Here is a 26,316-nt window from a genome sequence, read left to right on the forward strand (position 1 = left end):
TTCAGGGAAACCTTCATGAACAAGATGGACCATGTTGATTTCAATAGATAAGGACAGAGAATGATATCCATTTTAGGCATGGAGGAGATCCATTTTAGGCAAATGTGAGATTTTAAAAGGTAGACTGAGTTAGGAACCTGTAAGTAATGATCAGCAAATTTTTAGTTTAAACTCATATTAGTTTTATGTACTATGTTAATAGTTGAGACATGCTACTGTGACAATGGATGAAATAAAAATGTAAAGACCTATTGATTGCTATGAACATCTCACTTTGAAAATGAAATGTAGTTGAACTACAAGTACTAGTGTTGAATTGAAACACAAATAGCTAAACATTTTTAACTGAAGAAAACTTTAATCTTGGGCATATAAATGGGATGAGAACTCTGAAAAGAATTACTTAAATCTTAATGGAGAAATTCATGCAATCTGCAGTTGGAGAATATTTTAGAAATACTTAAAGTTAAAATTCCTTGACAATTTGTATAAAAACACATACACAGGAACACACCCAACTTTTCCCAAATAAAATGTCAATTCTGAATTTTGTCCTATTGACAGAATATTCTACGAAAACATTCAATTTGAAACAAAAATATAACAATCTGACTAAAAAACTTACTACCAAATAAGATGCTTATCATGAAAGCCTTGGTGAACTTCATGTTTTGAAAAAATGATATTATGTTATTGGGAGAAATAATAGACAATATTAAATATTTAGGAGCATGAGTATTACTTGAAAGGAATTTTACTTTTTCAATGTCCATGTATCTTGTGTTACTGATTTTTTTTTAAAAATTCAAATAAATAAAAATATCAAGGGATATGGTCTAATGAATTATATAAAGTTATTAAAAAGTAGATTGGAAGAACCCATAGGAAAAAATTAATGACTGGTTGGCAAGTAAGTTTTCAATAATTCAATACATGTTAAACCACTTACTACAGTCTAGCTGGGATAACTAAACTTATCGGAAAAAATATCCAATTTCCTGTTCTTTGGGAGGAGGGGACCAAACTATGATTTTATCAGTGTGAGGAGCCTACCCCTTCTACCAATTCTGATTGGCAAACTTTCAGCTTATCTGGAACTTACTTGTATTGAGTTGTCTGGGGTCCTAATTGGTTATGACATGCTGAAAGTTATACAACTAATATGTATAAGAAGCAGAACTTCAACCTAGGTTTCTGCTTCCAAGGCTAGCCCTCTACTGTACCATATTGCCTGTCAAGATATATTAATGATCTTTTAAACTAATATGAGGAATATTACAAGCACTGGGATCCATATAGGTGTGTCTGTGTATGCAGACACACATACACATAGTGTCCTATATGTAAACAGAACCATTTAGTGATAATGTATTTACATAATTTTTATTTTAGGGTTTAAAATAATGTGTACAATGATGAATTTGGTTCCATTTATATGAGACATTCTATTTGCATAAATGCCTACAAATAATATAAGATCTAGAATAAAAGTGCTGAATTTCAATCCAAGCAATCAAATATTATGTTTACATGATAGCAAAATGTCTCCATGAAAAACTGGGTTTTTTAACATTCAACTGGATGATTGGCTTTACATAAGAGGTTTGTGCTTTATAGACAGAATAAAGGAAATGAGCTCAAATAACAGACTTTTCAACTAGATATAAGAAAAACTAAAACAAAATAGGCAGCCATAGGCAATTACCTAAGGTTTCTGTTAAAAAACTAAGCAACTATTACGTACTTATTTCCTGTTACCTTTTTTTTTTTTTTGAGGCAAGAAGGCAGGGCAATTGGGGTTAAGTGACTTGCCCAAGGTCACACGGCTAGTTTTGTGTTAAGTGTCTGAGGCCAGATTTGAACTCAAATACCCCTGAATCCAGGGCCGGTGCTCTATTCACTGCACCACCTAGCCACCACTCCTGTTACTTTCTAAGAACTTAAATATGGTATAATCTGGTAGAGAACTCGGCTCGAAGAATAAGTACAGAACAAATGGCCTTTAGTAATTCCACCTCAAAGGCAATAATATTTTTTTCTTCTAAGTACTCTAGTGGGCCTAACATTGTACCTGGAAAGCTGATGCAATTCTAAACCATGTTTTAGGAATGTTTTTTTTTTTTTTCAGGTGATATTTTTCTTTTCCTTAGCAAAGACAAAAATAAAAAGGATTTTTAAAATTTAAATTTTAAAACATTTTTAATGTTTTCAGTGTTTTGTTTTTTATAATTTATTTAAAGATTACTATGTCTAGACTTGAGAATATATTTTTCTTAAAATTTCTATTATACATAAATGTCTGAGAAGCATAATGGAATGAAAGGAATAGCCTAAGAACTTTAAAGTAATTTGAACACTGTCTCTATGTATTAAAAATGAAAATTTTAGAATTGTGTAACTGGTTATAGAATTAGGAAGAAATTTCATCAGAATAAAGGCATGATTTGTTCTGATCCCTGTATATATTCATATGAATAAAGTTTCTATATGATTTGCCCATCACCAAGATCACAAATAATGAAATTCAATTACTTGGAAATTGTGCCTCCAAGCTTTATTTGTAAAAGAGAGAAATGACAACTGCAGGGAATTTCAACTCATGTTGATATTACAATCCTGTTTGTTAGAAAAGGTTTTCAAGATATGTGAAAATCAAAGATGATTACTTTAAAAGTTGTTATCTTTAAAATAATAGATAACCCTGAAGCACAAAAGATTCTCTTGGAATTCAGTTTTACTTGTGATTTTTTAAAAACAGCTTTGTATCTTAAATTTCAATATGTATAACAGAAATACTTTTAAAATCATTAGAGACACAAACTAAATACCAAATATAATTAGGATACAGAAACCTAAGTAATGTAGAAAATGGTCATACAAAATATTTTTTCTGTCAAAGAAAGATAAAAAATTACATTACATTTAAAATAACTCCTTATAAAGAAATCACAAGAAATAAGCATTTAGGGACATGCCTCCCAAAAATAAGCTCAAAAGAAGATAAAGAATTCCCTCTATCAGTTAGCATTTTTTCTACAACTCATAACTTTGAACTGATAAATGAGTAACTGGCCTAGGGTCACAGAGCCAATTTGGGTCAGCAGGGAGGACTTGAACCCAAGTGATGTTGGCTCAAAGCTCAGCTCTCTATTACACCATGTAGCCTTACATACAAAAGAGGGCCTTAATATGTGCCTGCAAATGGTTTCAGTACTGGAAAAAACTGGATTCAAATGTAGGTATGTCCTCCATAAATGCATACTGGAACTCTTCCATAACTTTTTAGTATATGCAAACTATTATTTCCAATAAATTTAAGGTTAATATTTGCTCTGCTCAGGAAGCAATCTGCACAGTTCTGAGATAACCAAATTAAAATTTCACATTTAAGTTAAACACTTCAGAAATACTTATTTTCATAAACTTTACTTAAAACATATTTCATAAAAGTTTCCACACAATATACTTTTCAAAAATATGCTGCACTGCTAAAGTGTGCGTGTGTGTTTAGTCTGAAATTCTTATTTCATTGATGTACAGTAGTGATGTCAATATCCAATAAAAATGGGGCCATTAAATCAGATAGATCCCTGACAGCTGCATATTGACTTAAATTTATGTTCACTATGAAAGATATCAGGCCTGTGATGAAACATTTTATTGCTTTCTAAAAGTCTGTTAAAGCCAATTTACTGATGATTATTTAGTGAATAAGTTCGTTACTATATCAAAATTAAGTAGGTATATTTTATTTGGTTTGAGGAACAAAGATGCACAATCAGAAAATGAGAAATTATGCCTATAAATAGAGCTTTTAAAGGAGGTAATTTGTTACATTATAATTTTACTCACGATTATAAAACTAATTGTCAGAGAACTATTCATGAACTTACAAGAATCTTAAGAATATTAACATGAACAAAAATATTAGAGAAACTATGTTCAGTGAAAAAGTGGCAATATTCAAGCTTTACTAAATTAAAATTATGACAGCTTCTATTTTATATAATCATTTTGTTTAAATCAGGAGTTCTTAACTTAGCATCCATGATTTTTTTAAAATTTTGCTAACTGCATTTCAATATAATTGATTTCTTTTGTAATCTATGGATTTTAGTTTATGCATTTAATAATTATTGAGAAGCAGTTAGAATACCTGGTTTAAAAAAAATCTCAATTCCTTATAGAACATATTAATACCTAGATAACATTAAAATTTTAATAAACTTTATACATCTTCAAACAGCCAAACTTATTGAATTTTCACTTTTCATTGAAATGTTTGGCATCATGCTATTAATATAAAAAACTGTGGCAAAAATGCTCGATATGACTAATCTTGGTAGGCTCAATTCTATTACACAACACAATCAACACATTTTGTCACACATAATAAATTTTGTTGTCATTCAACTTCTGAAGTTAAAATGTCATGATTGTTACAAAATTACCAAAGACAAAAGTAGCTTCTTTTTTAAAAGAATGGGAGAAAAGGAAAAGTCTGGGGTGGGAGGGGAAAGACCAGGGTGGGGGCAAGGTTGGTGCACTGGAGGAAGGGTGCTTTGGGTAGAGGGACTGGATACAAGAGAAAACTACTGTTTTGGTAATCTCCTAAACCTATGGTTTATAAATTAGGTACCACTTGATCAATAATTATTTCACATATACTCCAATAGATTTATGAACTCTTTATTGAGCTTAACATTCCCATTCATTTCTTTCCAGCCATTCTGTACAAAACGCAAATCCCATAAGTGGAAAAAATGTGTTCACCAAAGGAGATCTCATTCAGTGTTCTAGGGATTAATTTCACTCACATTTTCTTGACAATCAATGTAGACTATTCATTCTTCTCTCACTATATGATCAGCCTGTCTTTTTTCATTCATTCTGATAACACCATTTATACCATTGCTCTTATACAACCCCTTGTTTGGAATGTGTTGCATTCTACTCACAGCCACTATCTACCACTTCTCATTAACCCTTGGGATGATCCCTAATGTCAATGCTTTGAAGACTATACTGTTCCATACTTCCAATCATACATACCAGAAGATCACTTGTGTTAAAATGAACTTTGTAATCTTTCTAAGGCAATTCAGTCCACTCTTTTCTTCCCATTAATTCTGGGTCGAATTCATCATCCTATTACAGGCTCTAAGGGCCACCCCCCCCTCCCCCACTGAATACTATGGGACAAGAGGCACTTTTCATCCACTTGGTTTTTCTTACTTGGATTCTTAAGCCAAACTCTTTTGGGTGACTATGGATTTCATCTATGAGACTCCATTCATGTCTGTGGGCTTGAAAACAGTATATCACTGAACAGGGGTTTTCTTTTGTTATAAAGGAATCTTGCATAATTTTCACATATGCCAAAGGATACCTTTTTTTTAAAGGAATCCTTTCAAGACACCTTGTTCCATTGAACCAAATCCTTTTTTATAATCAACATTAAAGCACAGTGAAATCTTGTATTCTGCACATTTGTGAATTGTTGTCATAAAGATGTGCTCTACATGAATATCACTTATAAAAGCTTACTTATTCCCTTCTAATTTCCTAATTAAGGATGCTTCAAATTCTCTTTTTTTAATTAAAAGATGGGAAAGTAGTCATATTGGGTTAGTAGTTACTGATGCTCTTAATCACTTTTTTTTCCCCAGTCAAAAAGAGTCCAAGGTTTTTTCCAAATCTCATTTTCTCCTTCTTTGGATACCTTAAGACTCAATCCCTCAACACTATCAACATTGTATTGCTTCTGAACACCGATTTCTGAATACACTTGGTCTAGTTCCGTTGCTTTTACTATCTTTGTTTTCTTCAGTACCATTTCCACTTCAAGCAGCACATCCTGAATTGGAAGGCTGGAGTTCAAATGTAGTGTTAAGTGCAGTGTTCTCTACTGTCCTTGATAGCGAAACATTTGTAAGAACATTCTGTAGTCTTCTTCCTTCTAGTTCCATCCTTAATGCTTTCTGGATAATCATTTAGTTGGTTTTCTCACCAGATTGTGTTAAACCTATTCTTCTTTCCATTGCTTGTTTTATCAGGTGAAGTCACTCATAATCTTCATTCCCTCCTCCATAAGATACAGCTATAACAAGTGTATAGCCTAAACCAGCATTACCTTTGGCAGCCACCTCTCCCCTTTGATAAGAACAGGTACTTGCTAATTAAAAAATATTTAAGTTCTTTTTGGTCTCATTACAGTAACCATTCACATCACACAAAATTCTGTTAAAAAAAAACCTTAGAAATTTCTTTCCTTCATTTCCCATTTTACAGTATCAGTAACGTATTTAAATAGGTAAGACTGTAGCAGTTTTTTTCCTGTTCATTTTTTTCTCTAGTTTTAAATTAATCTTGATCTTTAACAAGTCAGTGGTTTGACTACACACTGTTGGTTGAGAAATAACTTCATAAGTAACAAGCTTCTGATATTATATAAAGTCCTTCCTATGCCACGTTATTTTCTTGAAGCAAATATACATGATGGTTTAGCTTCTATGTAATCTTCTAGACTTTAGACTTTCTCATGCCTTACTTCTGAAAATACCATTTTTAAACCATTCTTACCTTCCATGAAATAAAAATAAATTATTTTCACAAAAAAGAACTGCTGTTTTAAAGTACTACCTATAAAAAATATGGATTTATGAATAATTAAGAATGTTATCATAAGACCTCTTAGTTGCTGATTCTAATAGTCTTTTCTCCGATTTCATACTACTTAATCTCTCCAGCTTCTGACAACTTTTGACTGTTCTTCCTCCTGCATATATATTCTCCTTCCTAGGCTTCCATGACACTATCCTCTCCGGGTTTTCTTCCATGCCTGAATATTCCTTCTCAGTCTCTAGTATCCTTTAATACTCTCTTACCTGGCCTCAATGCCTTTTACACTCCATTTTAGTATTCTTATCAACTCCTATGGATCCAATCATAGTCTCTAAACTGAGGACTTCCAAATCTGAGTTCCAATCCATCAAATCTTTGGCCTGCTAGACCTCTCTACCTGGATATTCTATAGCGATATTAAATTCGTGTCCAAAATAGAACTCATTAGGCTCCTTCATAATGCCAACACTCCATCAAACAGTCCTCTTTCTGTTGCTGGAATCACCACCATCCCCTCAGAGGAAGTCATCTCTGATTCTTTCTTTCCTTTGCATGTCCACAATCACATATGAAGTCTCCTCCATTTCACCTCAACATCTTCCTAATCTGGACCCTTCACACTCACATAACCACCACCCTAGTTAAATGCCCTCATCATGACTCACTTCTACTACAGCAGTAACTTCTTAGATGACCTTGCTCTAGTTTCTCTCTCTCTAAACCATCCTCCACATAGCTGACAAAATCAACGTCCAAAAAACAGGTCTGGTTGCCATTACACCCTCAAAAGTCTTCAGTGGCTTCCTTATGCCTCTAAGATTCCTCAGCCTAGTTCTTACAGCTCTTCACAAGCTGACTCCAACCCATCTTTCCAGACTGAAGATTTACTCCTCCTCAGGTAATCTACATTCCAGCAAAACACTAGCCCCTTTAGCTAAACCCCAAAATGTCTTTGCACAGTCCCCCTCTCCACTTCCTAACCCCTCCATGCTGGGAACACATTTCTTCTTCATCTCTTTAAAGATGAGGCATAGGAGCTTCAAGACAGCTTGGGTGCAAAAGCTCAGTCTCCTACTAGAGGCCTAACTACAGCCCCACAGCTGATGGTTTCCCCTCCCTCAAATTATTTTGCATATTTCTTATCTGTTTTATACATGATGTATTCCCCCAGAATAATGTAAGTTTTTTTGCAGGTAGGAGCAACTTTTCCTTCTTATCTTCACGCTCACAGGGTCTTACACATAATTATGGGCTTAAGAGGTGATAGTTAAATTGAAGATCTTATGTATCTGGCAAATTATAGACTAAGTAACTCAGGCAACATGCATTAAGTACTTGCGCAAGTCACTGTTAGCTGCCAGAGCTAACAGACAAAAACAAACTAGTCTCATGCCCTCCAGTTTGCACTTTACTGGGGATATTCAACCTATATAGTAATACAAGGTAATGTGAGGAGACAGAACAAACAAGGTATGTGTGTGTGGGAAGCCTGAAAAAGACTTCCCTAGGAGGTAGTCTCTGAATGACGCTAACGATTTTAAGGAACAGAGGTATGAAGGAAATACATTTCAGACACAAGATGCAGTCTTTGCAAATGAACAGAGACTGGAGATGGAATGCTGAAGAGTCAATTCCACTCTCTGGTTCTGTTACTAACTTAGCCAAAAGGTCTGGTTTATTTAATTAGTGAATGGAAAAATTACCAGATCAATCATACTCAAATCAAGGCAACTTAAATATGTAATACTCTCTGCTTTCATCAAAATGTTACACCTCCACATTTTGGTTGATGACTTCCTAAGATGCTGTTGCCAAAAAAAAAAAAAAAATAGATCATCACCCTACAAGGCCAACCCTTCACATGGATGGGCTATTCCTTAAACAACTACTTGCTCTAAATCTTTCCATGCTGGTAGAGCCTGCACTCTCCTGATACAGCATTTAAGAACCCAGGGTTGTCCCAAGCCAGGATGAGTTCACAATAGAGTTCGACTTCAGTGAAGAGTAAAGGTAACAACCATCATTGCAGATAACATGTCAACTTTCAGAAACATTGAGACCACCAATTCAAATAATCTTTAAACTTCATGGTTTATTATCTCCATTGTAGATTATCTACTATGTCAACCACTAAAGAAAATGTTTACTAAGTCTTAGGATAGGAAGGCAGGCCAGACCTCATTGCTTTGGTTCATGGCTCTCATATGTGTGGTCCAAACACTGCAAACAGATTTCACTTTTTGGTGGTGCAGATAAGGAATATAAGTGTTCTATCAAAAAAACCTGTTCTCAAGTAGAAATATTTTCATTATCTCCCTATATAACACAGCTAGTTGGGAAATGACTAGTTCAGAAATATAAGCTCCAATGTTTTTATTTACTTTATTTTTCCTAAGTGAACTGCTCTGCAGTCATTGGAGAAGATAGACATCTTAACTAATCTTTGGCCTCTGTGTTTATGCACAGGACATTCTTAGCTTAGTCTAACCCTCTTGAACAGTATAAGTCAAAAGTGGTCAACTTGATCAAGTATAATTCACTAATACTAAAGTACAATTCCACCTACCTCCTTTCTCCACCTAATGCTATGAAAATATTTCCCTGGTTAGAAAACTTTTAGCTGTCATTACTAAAATATTTTAGATCTTAAAATACACTTTGTACTGGCAAGTTATTCTTTGTACTTGCTTCAAGTTTATGACTTTTTTTGAGGCAACTGGGATTAAGTGACTTGTCCTAGGTCACACAGATAGTAAGTGCCTAAGGCCAAATTTGAACTCAGGTCCTCCTGAGTCCAGGGCCAGTCCTCTATCTACTATGTCACCTAACTGCCACAAATTTCTTTTGATTTTTAAAAAACCTTCTGTGATCTTAGGGTCACAGACTTTACTATTATAGAAATATTTATGGATGTTAACATCTATATAAACAATTCTGAAAAGCAGCATGATGTGTATGAAGTAGACTTGGAGTAAGGGAGACTGACACATAACAGGCTGTGTGACCCACTGTCAAGTCACTTACCCTAAGACTGTAAGCTATTGCTAAGTTGCTGATCTGAATAACAATGCAGGGAGTTTCCACAACTAAGATTTCCCAAACATGTGAAGTCACAAGTCCAGACTTCCTCCACACTATACCCTCCTTCTAATCTTACATTACCAAAATTTAAGTCTGATTTAAGAAATATTCAAAAAGATAAAATGACTGGTCTAGAGTCTATTCAAAACTAAAAAGCTAATTCTTTTAGATTTAATGTAGATAACTTGGTCAACAAATTATTTAGCCTATATAATAGTTTCCTAAGTACCGATTTGTCAACTTTTGTGTATGAATTTAGCAGAATTAAGAAAGCTATGTAAATACAATGTATTTTATTTTCTATGATTAAAATGCTATTAATAACTAATAACTGCCATTCTCCTTTATGCCCCCCAAAAAGAATTCTTAAACTAATATTTTTTCCCTCTGGGTTAACAGCAGATATAAAGATTCAGCAGCCAGCCACTTAAAAAAATTAAAGAGATAGGAGCAGTGGTAAGACTGGAAGTCGTAAGTACCCACTCTGCTACTAGATCATTCCATGAGCTATTTGGACCTATTTCCCTATCTATAAAATAGACAGGGAACTAATCTCTAGAGGCCTTTCTAGCCCTGAAATTCCATAATTCTACTGAAGTAAAATTTATTCCTTAAAATAGTTAAGGAAGTCATTTTTAGTGTGAACACAGTACTTAACAGGGACTCTTAAAACCCACTGTTTGGAGGTATCTGTCATTTAAGAAATTTCACACTGATTAAACTACCGATCCTTTTTGACGTGCCTTCAATGTAAAATTTTGTTATGACATTTCAAAAACATCTCCTGATAAAAGATGTTTTAGAATAAGGGCACTGTTTTATTCAAAATGAAAGTCACTGTTACAAGCTTTTATTAAAAAACAAAGGCCACTGTTCTTAAGGTGTACTCAGAACAGAAAAATGGGAGTGGAGGGAAGAATTGTCTTAATGTTTCTTTAAATATCCATTTTCTTAGAAACGAATCTCGAAATTATTTTGGTGTAACATCCAATTCACCTCAAAGCTATCATAAAATGTAAAAAGCTTTAGAGACTAAGGGCTATTTTAACTTCAAATTCATGATTTAAAAACGAAATAACTATCTCTGGGCAAAGAAAAGTTTTCTGTGAAAAAATATAAGAAATCTTCCATTAATAGACATCCAATCCTTGTTATTCTATTAGCTAAATTTATATTTGTACTAATATACTGACATTAAGCTCTTGTGAAGGTAACCATAGGGTTACTTTAAAAGTTTACCAGAGTCAGCAAAAGTTCCGGGCATACAGCTCTGCACATAGATTTAGAATATAGGAAAGCCTGGCACATCTATCAGCCTAAGTACTAAGAGGTTCATTACCAGTTGGGCCACCAGGCAATGAAATTTTTGACTACACCAAGAATTGTGTAATTGATGCAATTTAAGAAAATACTCACACTGGTTAAACTATGGATCTTGTGATGCCTCTTCATTACGAAATTTTATTGGCATAAATATACACCTTGTAATATCAGGGATAGACCCTTTATGGCTTAGTGATGGTCTTTCAAGTTGCTATAGCTGTAAATTTATCATTGTGGCCAACCTAGTGATAAGGTTCTCTCTGAACTTCAATAAGTTGGTACTAAGCCAAAAGACAAAACAAGAACTGCAAACCTTTTCAGTCAGATAAACCCATACAGTGCTTGTATTCCACTGGCAAAGCTTGGAGATTTCATGACCACTTGAATGTTCCATCTCCTATCATACTTCCTAACACCAGAAATGCAAACCCCAGACTGCCACATTTGTGGTATGGGACAATTTCATCTTAATAGTTACATATCATCTACTCAATTCCTAGAAGCCAAGTATCAAATAATAAATAAAGCTTAATTCTGAATAGCACTCAAGCTTCTAGACTTTACTATCAACATTTTGCAGATTTAAAATGTACTTATATGCTGACAGTACTATATAATGATGGCAGAATATAGAATATGTATTGTATACTTTCTTTAAACAAAACTACTTTATGACAAGCTTCACATAGCAAAGCTAAAAAAAAATTACAAGTAACATGTTAAGATCAAATGTTTAAGTTTCCTAAGAGAAAATGGAAGATGTCACATCTTTGCCCATAGAATTCAATGGCAAAATGCCAAGTGCAATTATTAATCACTTTCTTTATATAAAAACCCATCAGAACACTCAGCTGGTGTTGGGATGATCAGAAGGCTTCTTAGGCATAATTATGAATTGGCAGTCAACAAGTTTGGCAAGAGAAACTGAGAAAAATGTTAACTCCCTACCTTCTTCCCATAGATGGGAGCCTAAGAATGAGGAACATCATGTGTGTGGTATGTGTGAACACATAGTCTGACTCTTATTAATATGCTGGTTCTTTTTATTTTTTTAAAGCAATGGGCCATGGACCAGTGGGTAGGGGAAGAAAATGGGTATATTCCTAAATTAAAGGTGATACAAAAACATGAGGTATCCAAAACATTTTTAAAAAAAACAATCTGAGTCAATTTCACTACTGGAATTGGTCATATTATGGAGTGCTACCTGATTTATTTTTAATACCCAGGATAAAGCACCTACTATAATAATCTGCAGCTTAAAATTTTAAAAGTATTTTAAAAACACTTTCAAATTGTTCTTAATTGAGTCTAACAGTATGACAGGTATTTTTATGACCATTTTAGAGATAGAGAAACTGAGACAGTTTGAAGTTAGTTGTCCAAAATTACACACTAGTAGGTAGCAAAGCTTAGATGAAAACAGCTTTTCTGTGAGCGCCATTCTCTTCGTGTAAAGGACAAACAATACCTCTTACTTAAAGAGGCAGTGTCTGTGACTAGCGTAATTACAAAAGCTTTTAAAAACCTGAAGTGTTCCCGAAAGCTGCAATTTTAAACTTAAGAAGTTTCCCATTGGGAAGTAGTTTTCTGTTCCCCATCTAGTCAGTATTTCAAGAAATCACTGCATTTACAATCCAAGGAAGGCTTCTTAATCAGGTTTCTATCATTCAAAATGTATCAAATCATGTTATTTTGTCTAACCTGAGCTCAATAGTTTTGCTAATTACCAGGAAAGGAAACTGAATTATGGAAAAGTAAATTCTTCCCTATAAGTAAAATGACTGAAACAATTGGTTTTAGGGCCAAAGATCTCTTGTAACAAAATATGCAACCCAATATGGTAATGAGTTTTTCTAATTTTAATAGGTACTGATAGTGCCATCACACTGGATTTTTTTTTAAAAAAAAGATTAATGGCCAACCTACAACTTATACAACCAGTATCTCTTAAATATTTTTCATAATTCCAATGCTATTATTTTTTAAAGTTTCATAGTGAAAATACAACTTTCTCAAAAAGAATATTTGAATATCAAGCATAAGACATTAGAGCTGGCAGGAACTTTAAGGCCAAATTCACATGTAAAATATCTGGTGACCCTTTAGATCAATGGGTCTCCAAAAAAGATTAATTAAATTTTATTTGGGTTGAAAAGTGTAATTCACATCCAGAACATGGGAGCTGACAGAAGCACTATACTCTGCCCAGGTTAAGAGCGCATGTGGAGAATTCTAATCTGGTCTGGGTACCACATTCAAATAAAGGGCAACTGGAATGCATCCACAAGAAGGTAGACAGGATGATGAGATGCCTTGAGATCATACCAATGGACCAATGGAAGACAATGGGAATATTTTAGCCTGGATAAAATTTAGGGTAAACACAATAGTGGTCTTGACGTACTTCCAAGTATTAGGCTTGTTTTTTGGTCCTCGATGGTAGAACTGAAAGCAATACATAGAAATTGTACAAAGGCAGATTCCAGCTTGATGAAAAATCTTGACCATTAAAGCTATCCCAAAGCAAAAATTAGTTGTCTTGGGAAGTAGGAAAATCTTCCTCATTTAGGGGTATTCAAGGAAAATTTGGGATGAATTCTTAGGGACATAGAGTATTCATCTGCAGGTTGTATTAAATGGCTCCTGAGGTTCCTTTCCAACTCTTGGAATTCTGTGGTAATTGAAATGTGTTTCACAGAAGATTTAAAATCATGGAGAGACTTGCCCCAAGTCAAATACCTAATTAGTCAAAGTGTTGGGAAGTTTTCTGCCTCCCAGTTCAACCATCACCACTGTTATAAACTAGAAAAAAAATCTAAGATTTTTTCCCCCACTAAGCACCTATTTTTCTTTGAAGAAAAAAAAAACAGGAAAACTAGGAATTATGGGGGACATTGACTTTTTTCTAAATTCTGACCCAAGATTGATGGAATAACTAAATTCTAAATACCTGCCTTGCTTTAAGTTCAAGAATGTAATTCCATTTTGAAATGAAAACCCTAACTTCCAAAACACTATTAAGTCCTTTAATATGCTAATGTCCAATGGAAACTATAGTATTTGGGGCCCAAAATATATTTTCATAAATTTCTTTGCTGCCTTCAGAGTAATACTTACCCAATCCAAGCAAATAATTTTCCTGAGGAAATGTAATTTGAAAGTCCACCCAAACTCTGGCAGACTGCATAATTCTAAATTGTATGAAAAATATGAAAAACAGCAAAATACTAAGAGCTAGCATACAGTGAGAGCTTTAAGGCTTACAAAATTCTTTATATACATCATTTAATTTGAGCCTCACAACAACCCTGTGAGGTAGGAACTATTGTATCTTCATTTTATAGGAAACGAAATTTTAAAAAGCAGGAAAACGCTAACGTGAAGGCTATTGTTCTCAACTAACTGAGCGGCTTTTATGGTTGCTCTTTTCTATAGTCATAAAAATGTTCATTGATTAGCTTTTCAAAATGTTGCTGTTAGCCACTACTAGCTGTACTTTCAACTTATAATTATCCTCTAAGCTCAGATTTTGTAAAGTCAAGATTGTCAAGCATATCTTTGGAAGAACAAGGATTGTTAATTTTAAGTTTTACTATAAATTAAGCTATACAATTGGGGGGAAGGTGAAGGAGTAGGTGGGGGGGGTGACAAAAATTGAATTCTACAATCATAGACTGATAACATCCCTTGGGTCACTGTTGTGTTTTTGTTGCCTACTGATTTAAAAATAATTGATGTGAAAGCTAACTGACTTTTGGTAAATACATAATTTCATTAAAACAAAATATCTGGGAGAATTTCTTAGACTTAATATTATAAAAAGAAAAATCTGGTCAACTAACTTCAAAACAAAACACCAGAGTAATATTTGCCACACCTATAAATTATTAAAAGAGGGAAGCAGGGATCAATGTTCCACAAAGAATCTTGAACAAAGAACTACCTCTGATTTTCAGGCAGCATGTATGAAAAAGTATATGACCTCAGGTAATTTCCCATCATACCAACCTTTAAAATTTTTAAAGCATATTAAATTTTAAAAAATAAAGTTTTACTGTATACATTAAAAAGAAAATAAATAATATACAAACCTATGTAACATACACAGTAAAACTGAAAAATCATCTCAGGAGGCTACATTCAAAACCACTCTATTTTTCCCCTCATAAAATATTTTCCTCAAAGTTTTAAGCATTTAATTCTACAAATATTAATTAAGCACCTAATGAGTATAAGGCACTAGATATGGGGAATATAAAGATGAAAAGCTGTATCTTTCCTCAAAGATCTTACTTAATAGTAGAGGATAAAACGTGTATACAAATGACAAAGTAGAACAGATTAAAGGCAGAAGAGAAATCTCTAAAACTGGCATAAAACCTGATGATTTTGAGCATTCACTTTCCATGAAGAGGATTTCATTGGCATGAGAAGCTCATGAGACCAGCCACTAGTAGTCCAATTTAGATCTGATATTATATATGTCAACAGTGCTGTAAATAGGGTTAAAAAGGAAGGCTGGAGACAGATGGATATGGACCTTTATACTTTATCCTATAGTTCACTGAACTTTTTAAAGCAGAACTGATATGTCCAGACCCATGATTAGGAAGAAGAATTTGACAGTTGTGTAGAGGATAGGCTGGAGAGGGATAAGACTGAAAGACTGGGAAACCAGGTAGGCAGCTACTACAGTAGAGCCACTGAGAATGATGGAAGGTCCTGAACTAGAATATTGGTATCAAAAAATTATCAATTTTATAAAATAGGTCTATGTAGAAATGGATGAGTATATGCTTTAGTTCATGCTCAATAGCTTCAGAGGTAAATGGTACCTTATATTATCAAGAGTTCCATCCGTCAAAAAACAGAGAATTCAAGTAGTATGCCCAAAGTCGCACAACTACTTGATATTAAAACCCATTAACTTTCAACTATATCGTCTTCCTTATTAGTAAAGTTCAACTATTTCCCATCATATTTCTTTAAAGAAACCCTTCAAAATTCATCAAAATATTTTCTACATCAGGAAGTGTTTAAGCCATGTCAACATAGCATAAACTTACTCAAGAAATGTCCAAGAAAGCAATAAATCAAGTTTTATGATGCTATCATTAACTGAACAAGAATTTATTAAATACCTACTAAGTGCCAGGGCATGTACCTGGAGCTACAAAGACAAAAACAATCCCTGCTCTCAAGGAGCTTACATTCTATCCATAGCAATATCTTATGATAAGATAGGAAACTACATAAAAAGTACCCATTCTCAAACACGACTATTTTATTAATTTTATAGAAACATTGCTTAGCAATTCATGCTAGGAAAAATTCCAAAATTACATTTATACTGTAAATCACTTGGCAAGGGTTTTAATTACAGAGTGGAAAAATTTTGTTCAATGCATTGCTGAAACACACAAATGACCATAAAACCATTTAAACATTAATGACTGCATAGTCTTTCAAAATATCTATAGTATTTTAATATTACAATGTCCTTTCCTAATAACAGGTACACAAAATAAGTTATATTGCTATTTTACTGATGAGGAAACTGAAGCTGGGAGGTTAAATGAGTTGAAGAAAAAATAAAATCTTTGTTTTCAAAGATCCCATAAATACCCAAGTTAAGAGAAATTCAATTTTAAGAAAAAAGAAAATCACCATGACAAACCAGTCATTCTTTCCTATGAAACTTTTTAAAGTACTTCCTATAAAAATGTAAAAGCCATTTCACTGGATCATAAACTCAGAGCTGAAAAATATCCCTCTTATCTAAGCACTTCACTTTACAGAGGAAGAAACTAATAACCAAGGGTTAAAATGGTTTAACATTAAACATATAATAGCAGAACTTCCACTTGAATCAAGATTCTTTTGACTCCAAATATAGTACTTCCCATTAGACCACACTGTCCCCTCATGGATTTTCACAATATTCCCAAGGTCCAACTTTTATATGAATAATTTTTTTCTTCCATTTTAAGTCTAGTGAGAAGCACGAATGACAACTATTAAATATTTCTATCCATAGAAGTTTTTATATTACTAATATTTATTAAGACATTTATCTAAAATAGATATTACTCATTTAATTACAACCTTTAGTTTGAAATTTAGTACATCTAGGGTTTGTAACTAGAAATACTAAAAGGACACTGCTGTAGCACAAACACCAAGTACTACATTCTTATAGTTTTAGTGTGCCAAATACATATGCTTTTATACCTATATATGTATCTGTCTGTATAGATATGTATATGTACAGAAAAAATATTTTAAAGAAGTAAACACTAGCTACTGAATTCAGAGCCAGTCATGAAAAAAAATGAATATTTGAATGCAAGTTCAACCAATCTCTAAAACACACTAACTTGTGTGAATATACTAATGTTCTTGGTACCCTAAAGTTAATTCTAAGACTTTAAAAGTTATAGAAGAGGGGCGGCCAGGTGGCGCAGTAAGATCACCAGCCCCAGAGTCGGGATAACTTGGGATTGAATCCAGGCTCACACACTTAGCACCCACCCAGAGACACCTGGCTGTGTAACCTTAAGCAAGTTACTTAACTCCAATTGCTCCAAAAAAAAAAAAAGTTATAGAAGAAATATGGATATACATTGGTAGAAGTATAAATCCCATACTGGGCATTACTGATACCAATGGAATCACAGGTCCCATAAAAATATATTCTCATGTATCAGAAAACCAGGATTCCATTTACTGAAATGATGTCACAAATAGGAAAGACAAAACCATCTGATACAACGTAATTTTAGATTCTCCAATCTTTAGGCAGCATTAACTTTTAGGCTGCTGGCCCATTTACTAGATAAAACAAAATCTAAAGATCTCAAAATGGACTTCAGTGATTTTAAGATTACTCCTATTGATGCTAGAATGTTTTTTGTTATGTTGAACTAAAGGTCTTAGGACCAGATTGGAATGTTATGAACAAGTTATTTTATTTAAATGTACCCATAATAACATTTGGCCAAGTAAAACTTGATTGTAAAATAATAAAATCAAGCTTTAAGAGCACCCTTAATGTGATCTTTTAAAAGGAAAAGCAATCTATTTTTAAAAATTTTTATATAAAAAATGCTTTTACATTTGTATTAACAGCATACTCTTCTGAAAACAGAAAATGTTTATTGAACAGAAAACAAGTCTTAGTCATTTGTACTTCATAAATTTAGATTTCCTATATTATATATTTAAAGCAGAGTAAGCTATAAGGCAGAAAAGAAAATCTCTGTAGTCCTGAGCAGAGCTCTAAAAGTAGTTCAACTACATATACATATGTGTGTGTATATGTATGTACCATTTATATAAATTCTTTAATTTCTTGCAATTATCCTTTAAAATAAGTACACCTATACAAACACTTCCTGTAACTCAGTATTTTGGGATCCAAAACTTAGAGGTTTATTTGTTTCTTAGAGTTGAAGTGGGTATTATTTTCATAGCTTCTTAGAAGTGTGCTTCAGACCATAAAATAGATAAAATCTCAAGCATAATGACCATGGCACCTAAACCAGGCCAGGAAATGCCAAGTCTTTGGCTAACCTTAATTGGGCAGTGAAAACAACAAAATTAACCACACTTAGAGCAGTCCTGGGCATACAGGAAGTACTTGAAAACATGTTTTTAAAATTATCCAACATTTTCTAAAATTATATAAATAAAACAATTCAAGTGGGAAGATCAAATTAGAGTGGAACCTGGGCATCAAATACTGGTTTTGTCATTTGTTAAGGAATTTATATGGGAAGTTATAATAGGGGCAAAGAAAAAGTTTTATCATAATAATATTGTATATAATAGGCACTTAATAAATTAATGTAGTGAAAGTGTACTCATGCTATGGATATAAAAAATTATGTAACTTATCTCCCTTATCAAATGGTTTATGTGCAAAGGGTCTCCACAGTTGTTAAATTCAAAGTACAGATGATATGCAGGTCACAGATAAATAAGGCACCACAACTCCTATGGTCTTAGTTGGTCACTCACAGGATTAAAAAATCATATATGTAAAAGTGTTTTCAAAAAGATAATTTGCACATATGCAAATGGAAAGCAATGAGCTTTAGAAACTCCTTTGGTTCCAAAGAAAATTAACTTCTTTGATTCAGCATTTAATTGAATTTTGGAAGGGCAAGGTTTTTCCTCTTGATAAAAAATGGCAATGCAACTTACCCAGAAAAAGAATGTTTTAAAATGAACTAATTAACACTGGACTACTCTCATACAATCAGGCAAGTTAAAGACCCTGTAAAGGGTAATTCTTGATAAATGTGTTAAACTGGACAAGATATTCTTTAAGATGCCTTCTATCAAGCTTTGTGATCTATAATCTATTCAAACTCATGCCAATGAATCAAAGTATTTACTGAATTCCCAGATAACTTGTACATGGGGAAAATTTTAATTCACAGATTTTATAACATTCTGATGAAATTCGTTAAGTGCTCTACTAATTTGAAAACAGCAATCTGTACAAATGCATAAATTATGACTGTACACTAAATCACCTACGTAGCCATTTCTAATCTAGTAGGTACATGGAATATTAACTACTTAAAAAGCTATTCTTACTAATAGTATCATAGTGTACATTCGAAATCTGGTATATATGCATACAGCTGCAGGTGGAGTCTAGAAGAGTTCAAAAATCACAGGATTTAGAGCTCAAAGGGACAAATCATCTACTCCAGTCCCTTCATTTTATAGACAAGGAAAAGAAGGCACCGAGTGGTCAAAACAATTTGCTCACAGATAATAAGAGCCAAGATTTAATCCCATGTCTCTAACTCCAATTCTATGTTTCTTTCCATTAAAGCTTGATCAAAAGCTTAGCTATTACACACAGAAAGGCAATGCCCAATTAATACTGATTTAAAACCCCCAAACAAAACTACTAATCTATTAGAAAGCACTTTTGAGGAATTTTATTTTTATGACTTAAAAAGAGATGGTCAAAATAGTTCCCAAATGGGCAAGAATATTTGTTCATGGCAGGCATTTCAATTCAGAATTATATTACATATTTTTGTCTTTGGGCAAGGTTTAATTTGCAAAATGCTCAGACTTAAATAATAACATACATCTGCTACCATTTTTGCTCTGTTGATACTTTTTTTTTCCAATATTGATAGCAATATTTTTTGTTCTGTTCATTCATTGGACATTGGATTGCATGGAGGGAGTAGGTAGAAGGATAGCTATTGTGATAACTAAATATGTGCTGGGGCAGGGGATTCAAATATATGACAATAAAAATAACCATATACATAATAACATATAAACTGAAAGCAAAAAGAAAGTAAATTGCTCAGTATTTAAGCAACATGTAAAAGTTTATTTCCATTCAACAACATCTTCATAATAATCTGAAGAAGAATAATCAATGAATCGAAATAAAATATTAACAGTCTATCTTTTCCTGAAGTTTTGGACGGACACAATGTCCCTTACATACCATTATGTCTCAAATCCTGGTACTTTCTGCTATTGTGGTGGCTAAAGATGCACCTTCATATTGCTAAGTATGAATGTATCGTATTGTATGGTGACTAAAGAAAAACCTATTTATATGTTTAAAAGGTAAGAAAATGTACATTTCTTTCAGTGTCTGTCAATGAACTGCTTTTACTTAAACAAAATGATTGAGAAATAAAAACAAGTGTATGGTGTAAAGTGATTTGTAACTGAGAATAACATCAATATGTTGGAAAACCTTGTACCTCCCCCAAATATATTAGGCTAAATTTCAAAGGAAAAAAAAATGGCTTTTGTGCTTCTAACAAGATATATGAGGAAAAAGAAAATAAAAGATTTTATTGTGGGGAAATGAATTACTTTTTCAAAAGAAATATCTGAGGCAAATTTCCTTTACTTTAGACAATGACTTTACACGCTAAGTTTGAAAAGTGTTAAATGAAGAGTAATTACCAAAAGAACACTACCTGTTTGTGGAAATGGAAATACATGGGACCTATGCTACAAATGAAGGGGTGAGATGTGGGAAAGGAAAAGTACTTTAGTAAACACTAAAAGATGTTCAAAGGACTAACATCTGTTCATACTAAGTGTTCTCTTAACATATTCCTTTCCTAAATATTAATAATTATTCAACTGTTTGAGATGATTGCCTTCATACATTTGATTCACTCTGTGCTAGCACAAAACGTGTGTTTGTAAGAAAATTTCACACTCCCCTTTTCAATCAAAATAATACACCTCATGAGACTAGTTTTCAGAAAAGAATATCATACAAACAAAAAAAGCACACTTGATTTCTACGACAAAATCTGTAATAATCACACAGACATGGACCAACATTTATTACAAACAGAAAAAGAGCAAGTCCATCAGGAAAAAGTACAGATGTTTTAAAAGATTTAGGCTAAGAATAAAACAGAAAAAAAAACTATTGTCTACATGATATATGCAGTATGGAGGTATACAAGAAGGGAAAGCATCATATAGAATTGGCTACTTGTAAAAGACACATGGCTATATTTATACAAATAAAGTTCTAATACAGTATAATTGAAGGCTAGCTCAAAAAAGTATTAAGGAGAAATGTTAGCAGTGGAGAAGTTTATTTCAATTTAGGTCACTCCAGCTCCATCCTGAAGTCACTTCGATTTCCCAAGCAGAAAGCCTATTTTTAAAATGGCATATGGTTTTTTTTAATCTACTATATGTAAGATAAAAGATAAAACTGAAGAATAAGGGACAAATTTTAAAAATTCAACATTTTCCAAACGAAGCAATCATCAACTCACTACATAATTTTATTCAAGAATTACAGCTTGTATAAACAAAACATTCATCCTAGTATTAGCAGCATTTTCATTACTTATTTAGCTACGATTAAAAACATCCTTCAAAAGGCAAAAAATCACAAGTATCCTCATAAAACGCCAGAACTCAGAAAATCTGAGTTGTACCTAATGTAACGGAATGCTGCAAGTTTCTATGTTGTCTTCATTGCCTGCACATAAATTTGCATCAAGTATAGAATTACGAACAGCAAACAAGATGACAAGTGTGTGTATTCATATTCTACAATTCTAGTGTTAAGTGTTAAATGTCAAGTGTTCAAATTTTGACACTGATTTTCATTATTTTCTTAACTATTCAAAATAATGTAAGATCCAAAAGCTGTTTCTTCTCAATGATTATTACAGCAGTGTTGCATTCCATGTGACCCAGTGGAATATAGGAAAATGGCATTTCTTAGAACACAAACTACTTTTACTTAATATTTAATTACAGCTGTATTCTCAAAGACTTTAAAAAGGTCTGCTATCTCATAATTTAAAAAATGGAAAAGTTTGATCATGTGATGGTGACATCTGAACTCTATTATCAGTGTTTATTTAGTAGACATGAGTCTCCAAACTCAGACATGTCTAGTAAGTTATATGGCCAACTATCAGAAACTTCAACATAGATATGATTTAAACTATGAAAATGATGCACTAACTTCTTTTTTTGAAATTAAAGACCTAATATATATAGTTCACATACTTTTAGGCAAAATTGTGATCTAAAGTAACTTGGAAAAATAGATTTTAAAATATCACATGGATACACAAAGAGCTGGTCATTTCAGACTTTTTAATAAAAAAAAATTTCAAAGATTCGAGAAATTAAATCACAGTAACAGATCAATTTGCACAGTAAGAAAAGTAACCCATTTCATTATTACAAGCAAATGTCTTCTGCAAAATAAGTGATGTAATTTACAGTTGTTTTTAATCCACATTAAATGGTTAACTACTGTTATTTTACTCTATGTGTAAAAAAAAAAATCCCACTGGCCAGTATTTAATCAGCTATTTTTTCTAAATAAAATCATATTTGCTTTCATTTTAACTGTTTCAACTTTAAAACTTAAGTTCTGATTTTTACCTCATTCTTATCACTGACACTGGAAGAAAAAATGAAAAAAAGTGTTTTGTAATAGTTTTGTCAATGTGTAAGTAAAAATAATTTCAAGTAATTTATTTCCCCCTTCCTATCTCTCTATTGGGAGGGTGGGAAAGGATAACTTATTCAAATATCATTGGTTTCCCTTTTTTTGGGGGGGAAAATCACAGTATTACTTTGTTAGACCCATTATAACTCAGTCCAGCTGAATACATTAGTTTTGTTGAATAAGCTACTGAATGAAATTAAGAGTCAATACCTGCCCTCCCTAAGTGAATAATATAATTATTTTAACAAAATTTCATTTTCTTACAGTTACACATAGCAAGTCTCATAATAATTTAGAGTAATTTGGCAAGTATTATGAATTTTCCCTTGTGTATTATGCCAGCCACCATTGTTATCACCTTAAGAAGTTAAAATGTTATATATCATTCAAAAGTGTCAATGCCAAATTAAGAAGGATGATCAAAGAAAATGTGTTAACTCTGATATAAGTGTAAAATTTAAATATCAAATCTGAGAAAAAATATTGAGAGCCAATTATCAGTAGAGAAATATATCCTAGAAATAACTATTTCTAAGAATAAGGAAATGAACTACTATATTAATTCCTAACCAAGCAAATGATGCCACAAAATACAAGGTGCATAATCTTTATACTTTTATGTGGTTTTAAAAGACAAACAACCCCTCTCCCCTTCACAACCTTATTTCCCTGTATCATTTAGAAAACGAACCGGCAAACATTTCATAAAACTACTGAGGCAAATAAAGTAAGGATGGCCAGCTCTAAAACATTATCATGAAATGAGTCTAACTATGTTTAAGTCCCCTGAACAATTCAATTTAATTGCAAATGTTTTGAAAAAACATTTTATTGCTTTAGAATGTGGCTTGCATCTTATAGCTTAGTAAGGACCAATGATATTTTTTCCAATTCTCAAGTTCAATGTTTGGCTACTATCTCAACATCTTCCTTAAGTTTTAAAAAAGTTATTAACCTGTCTCTTCTTCCCACTACCCCTCCCATGTTGAGGGGGAGAAAAAAAAAGGAAAAATAAAGCCCTAGAGATGTAGTCCAACATAGTGCAGCAAAAACAAATTCCCACATTAGTCATGTCTGAAAACATATGACTCTGCATTTTAAATTCATTACGTCTTGGTCAGAAGGTGAGTGGCAGAAATGTAAGATTTCTAATACAAAGAACTACCATATTTCCATTATTGAAAATACATTACATATGATATACAGTCATTTCTGATGAGCTTGCATGTAAGCTAGTTTCTCTGTAAAGCCAGCACTGCAATGCAGATCAGGTTCAGGTGATCCAGGCTCCTTCCTTTACTGAGTGACAGAGAGCAGCAAAGATGTCTGCAATTCAGATAGGGCTATTCACTCACCTGTTATAGCTGTGGCAGTCTAATCTGATGGTTTAGTTTTAAAGGGGAAGGAATTTTACCAGAGAATGAGCGAGGTATCCTCAAAGATTTGTTCAGAGCATGTGAAGCAGAGGAAGAAATGCAACCAGACGCCGGATAAGGTATGTGTCACACACACAGCAACATACACACAAAATGTTCATACTCTTCTAAACTAATCTCTTCCAAATTTTGCAAAATGATATAATTTAACAGACCACAAATAAAATTAGTACACTGGAGCCTCCCTACAACACAATCTTTAGAGGCCATGTTGTGGAACACATAATAAATGAAACTGCTACAAGTGAAGTCCTTTCAGCACTTCTGGCAACTAACCCTCCAAGAGAGAGCCATTTTGTCATAAATGTGATAATATATGGTGAGATCATGTTATAAAAAGGTTCCAGTGTAGCTAGGCATGTGGAGAATTTACATTGAGAAGTTCCTATCCAAAATAAAAGTGGTTATAAGATAGACAACTTGTAGCTTAATTTGGACTTTAAAACATTTATAAAAATCAATTTCAAATGATTAAATTCATTAATATTTGATACTAACCTGACTTCACATTTTAAACTGACAAAGAAGATTTAATTAATATTAAATGAATTTTAAACTTTTTCTATGGCTACTATAAAAATTCAGGAATTTCTACAAGTAATTTTGTCTAAAGTTTGTGTCTTCAGCAAAATAAATGTGTTTATTTAACTTTAAAATTAGCCTTTACTCAAGACACATAAAATTCTTTTTGTATTACTTAAATGATTACAACACTTTGACAACCCATATATTTATACAGAAATTTAAACTGGAAATCATTTGTGCCCCAAAACAATGTTTCACACATCACTGGAGACACTTAAATATCCTAGGAAACTAAGTTTAACATTTTCATATTTTCACATAAGCCCATTCATATTTAGTTTGTAAGTAGGAACAAAAAGAAAAATGAGTTCTAAATAAATGACACAGGAGGCAATAAATTGACACGACAAGTAAATAAAAGGCTAAAGCACTCCAATACCATTGAAACTGTTTTAATGTTGTTGCAATTCCATAATGCAACAATCATCAGCTTGTGAAACACCCAAATTTCAGAATTCATTTTAATTACTCCTTTATACCTATTTTACAAAATAAAGGCAAGAGACATTTAAATCCTCCTTGTCCTGGTTGTGGTTAATGTTCCTAATTTGCTATTTTCTATCACTATTGTGTAAACTTCAATTCCTACTGGGTGTTATATAAGGAAAAGTAAAATAAAAAATATTAACCTCTGCTTCAATGTACAGTTTCCAGAATCTGCCAGAACTGGGGAACTGGGCAACAAGGCGTTCATATGTCTTCCGTGCTTTGTCTATAGGTTGATTCTAAAAATTAAAAACCAATAAATAGCATTTACAATATTATGATTATGTAAATATTTACTCCAGAACCAAAGAGTGTGATTGGACCCATAGAGAAGGAAATGTAATCCTATATCACTAAACCTGTGCCTCTCGAATGAGAATGCTCCAAGCGTCAAGGTCATATGGATTCTCTTCTAATTTCTTTTCTGCTTTCTTCACTTTTTCTGGGACATATTCAGCAGCCTAAGGGGGAAAAAACAGATAATGAACAGAAATTACTGTCTTAAGTGCCCATTGCCAATAACTTAATGTAAGTCCAATGTATAAACCCTAGGATTCAATACGTTAGGACAGCACCAAAAATGTTCCATTATGTAAAGTATACACACTAAGGCAAGTCAACAAATATTTAAGAGCTTACTATGTGACAAGCATTGTGCTAAGCACTGAGGACACAAAGAAAGATAAAAGCAGCCCCTTGCCCTCGAGTTTATATTCTAATAGTGGAGACAAGATGAAGACAACTATGTACAAAAACTATATACACACAGTGTGAATGGGA

At 32.9% G+C, this 26,316-nt stretch overlaps 1 protein-coding gene across 1 annotated transcript in view; it reads right to left on the reverse strand.

Annotated features, from left to right (window-relative positions):
• The window catches only part of CSTF3 (cleavage stimulation factor subunit 3), a 78,140-nt gene that overhangs the window by 34,989 nt on the left and 16,835 nt on the right, over positions 1–26,316 (reverse strand). The window contains exons 2-3 of the mRNA XM_069091381.1: positions 25,896–25,997; positions 25,680–25,775 (exon numbers count right to left, since the gene is read on the reverse strand). Of these exons, the coding sequence (XP_068947482.1) occupies positions 25,680–25,775; positions 25,896–25,997 (198 nt within the window). The remainder of the gene's footprint in view (positions 1–25,679; positions 25,776–25,895; positions 25,998–26,316) is intronic.

Source organism: Petaurus breviceps, unplaced genomic scaffold (genome assembly GCF_028583685.1).
Source record: "Petaurus breviceps papuanus isolate PSGF00001 unplaced genomic scaffold, PetGlider_PUasm1.0 188, whole genome shotgun sequence".
Taxonomy (NCBI): Eukaryota; Metazoa; Chordata; class Mammalia; order Diprotodontia; family Petauridae; genus Petaurus; species Petaurus breviceps.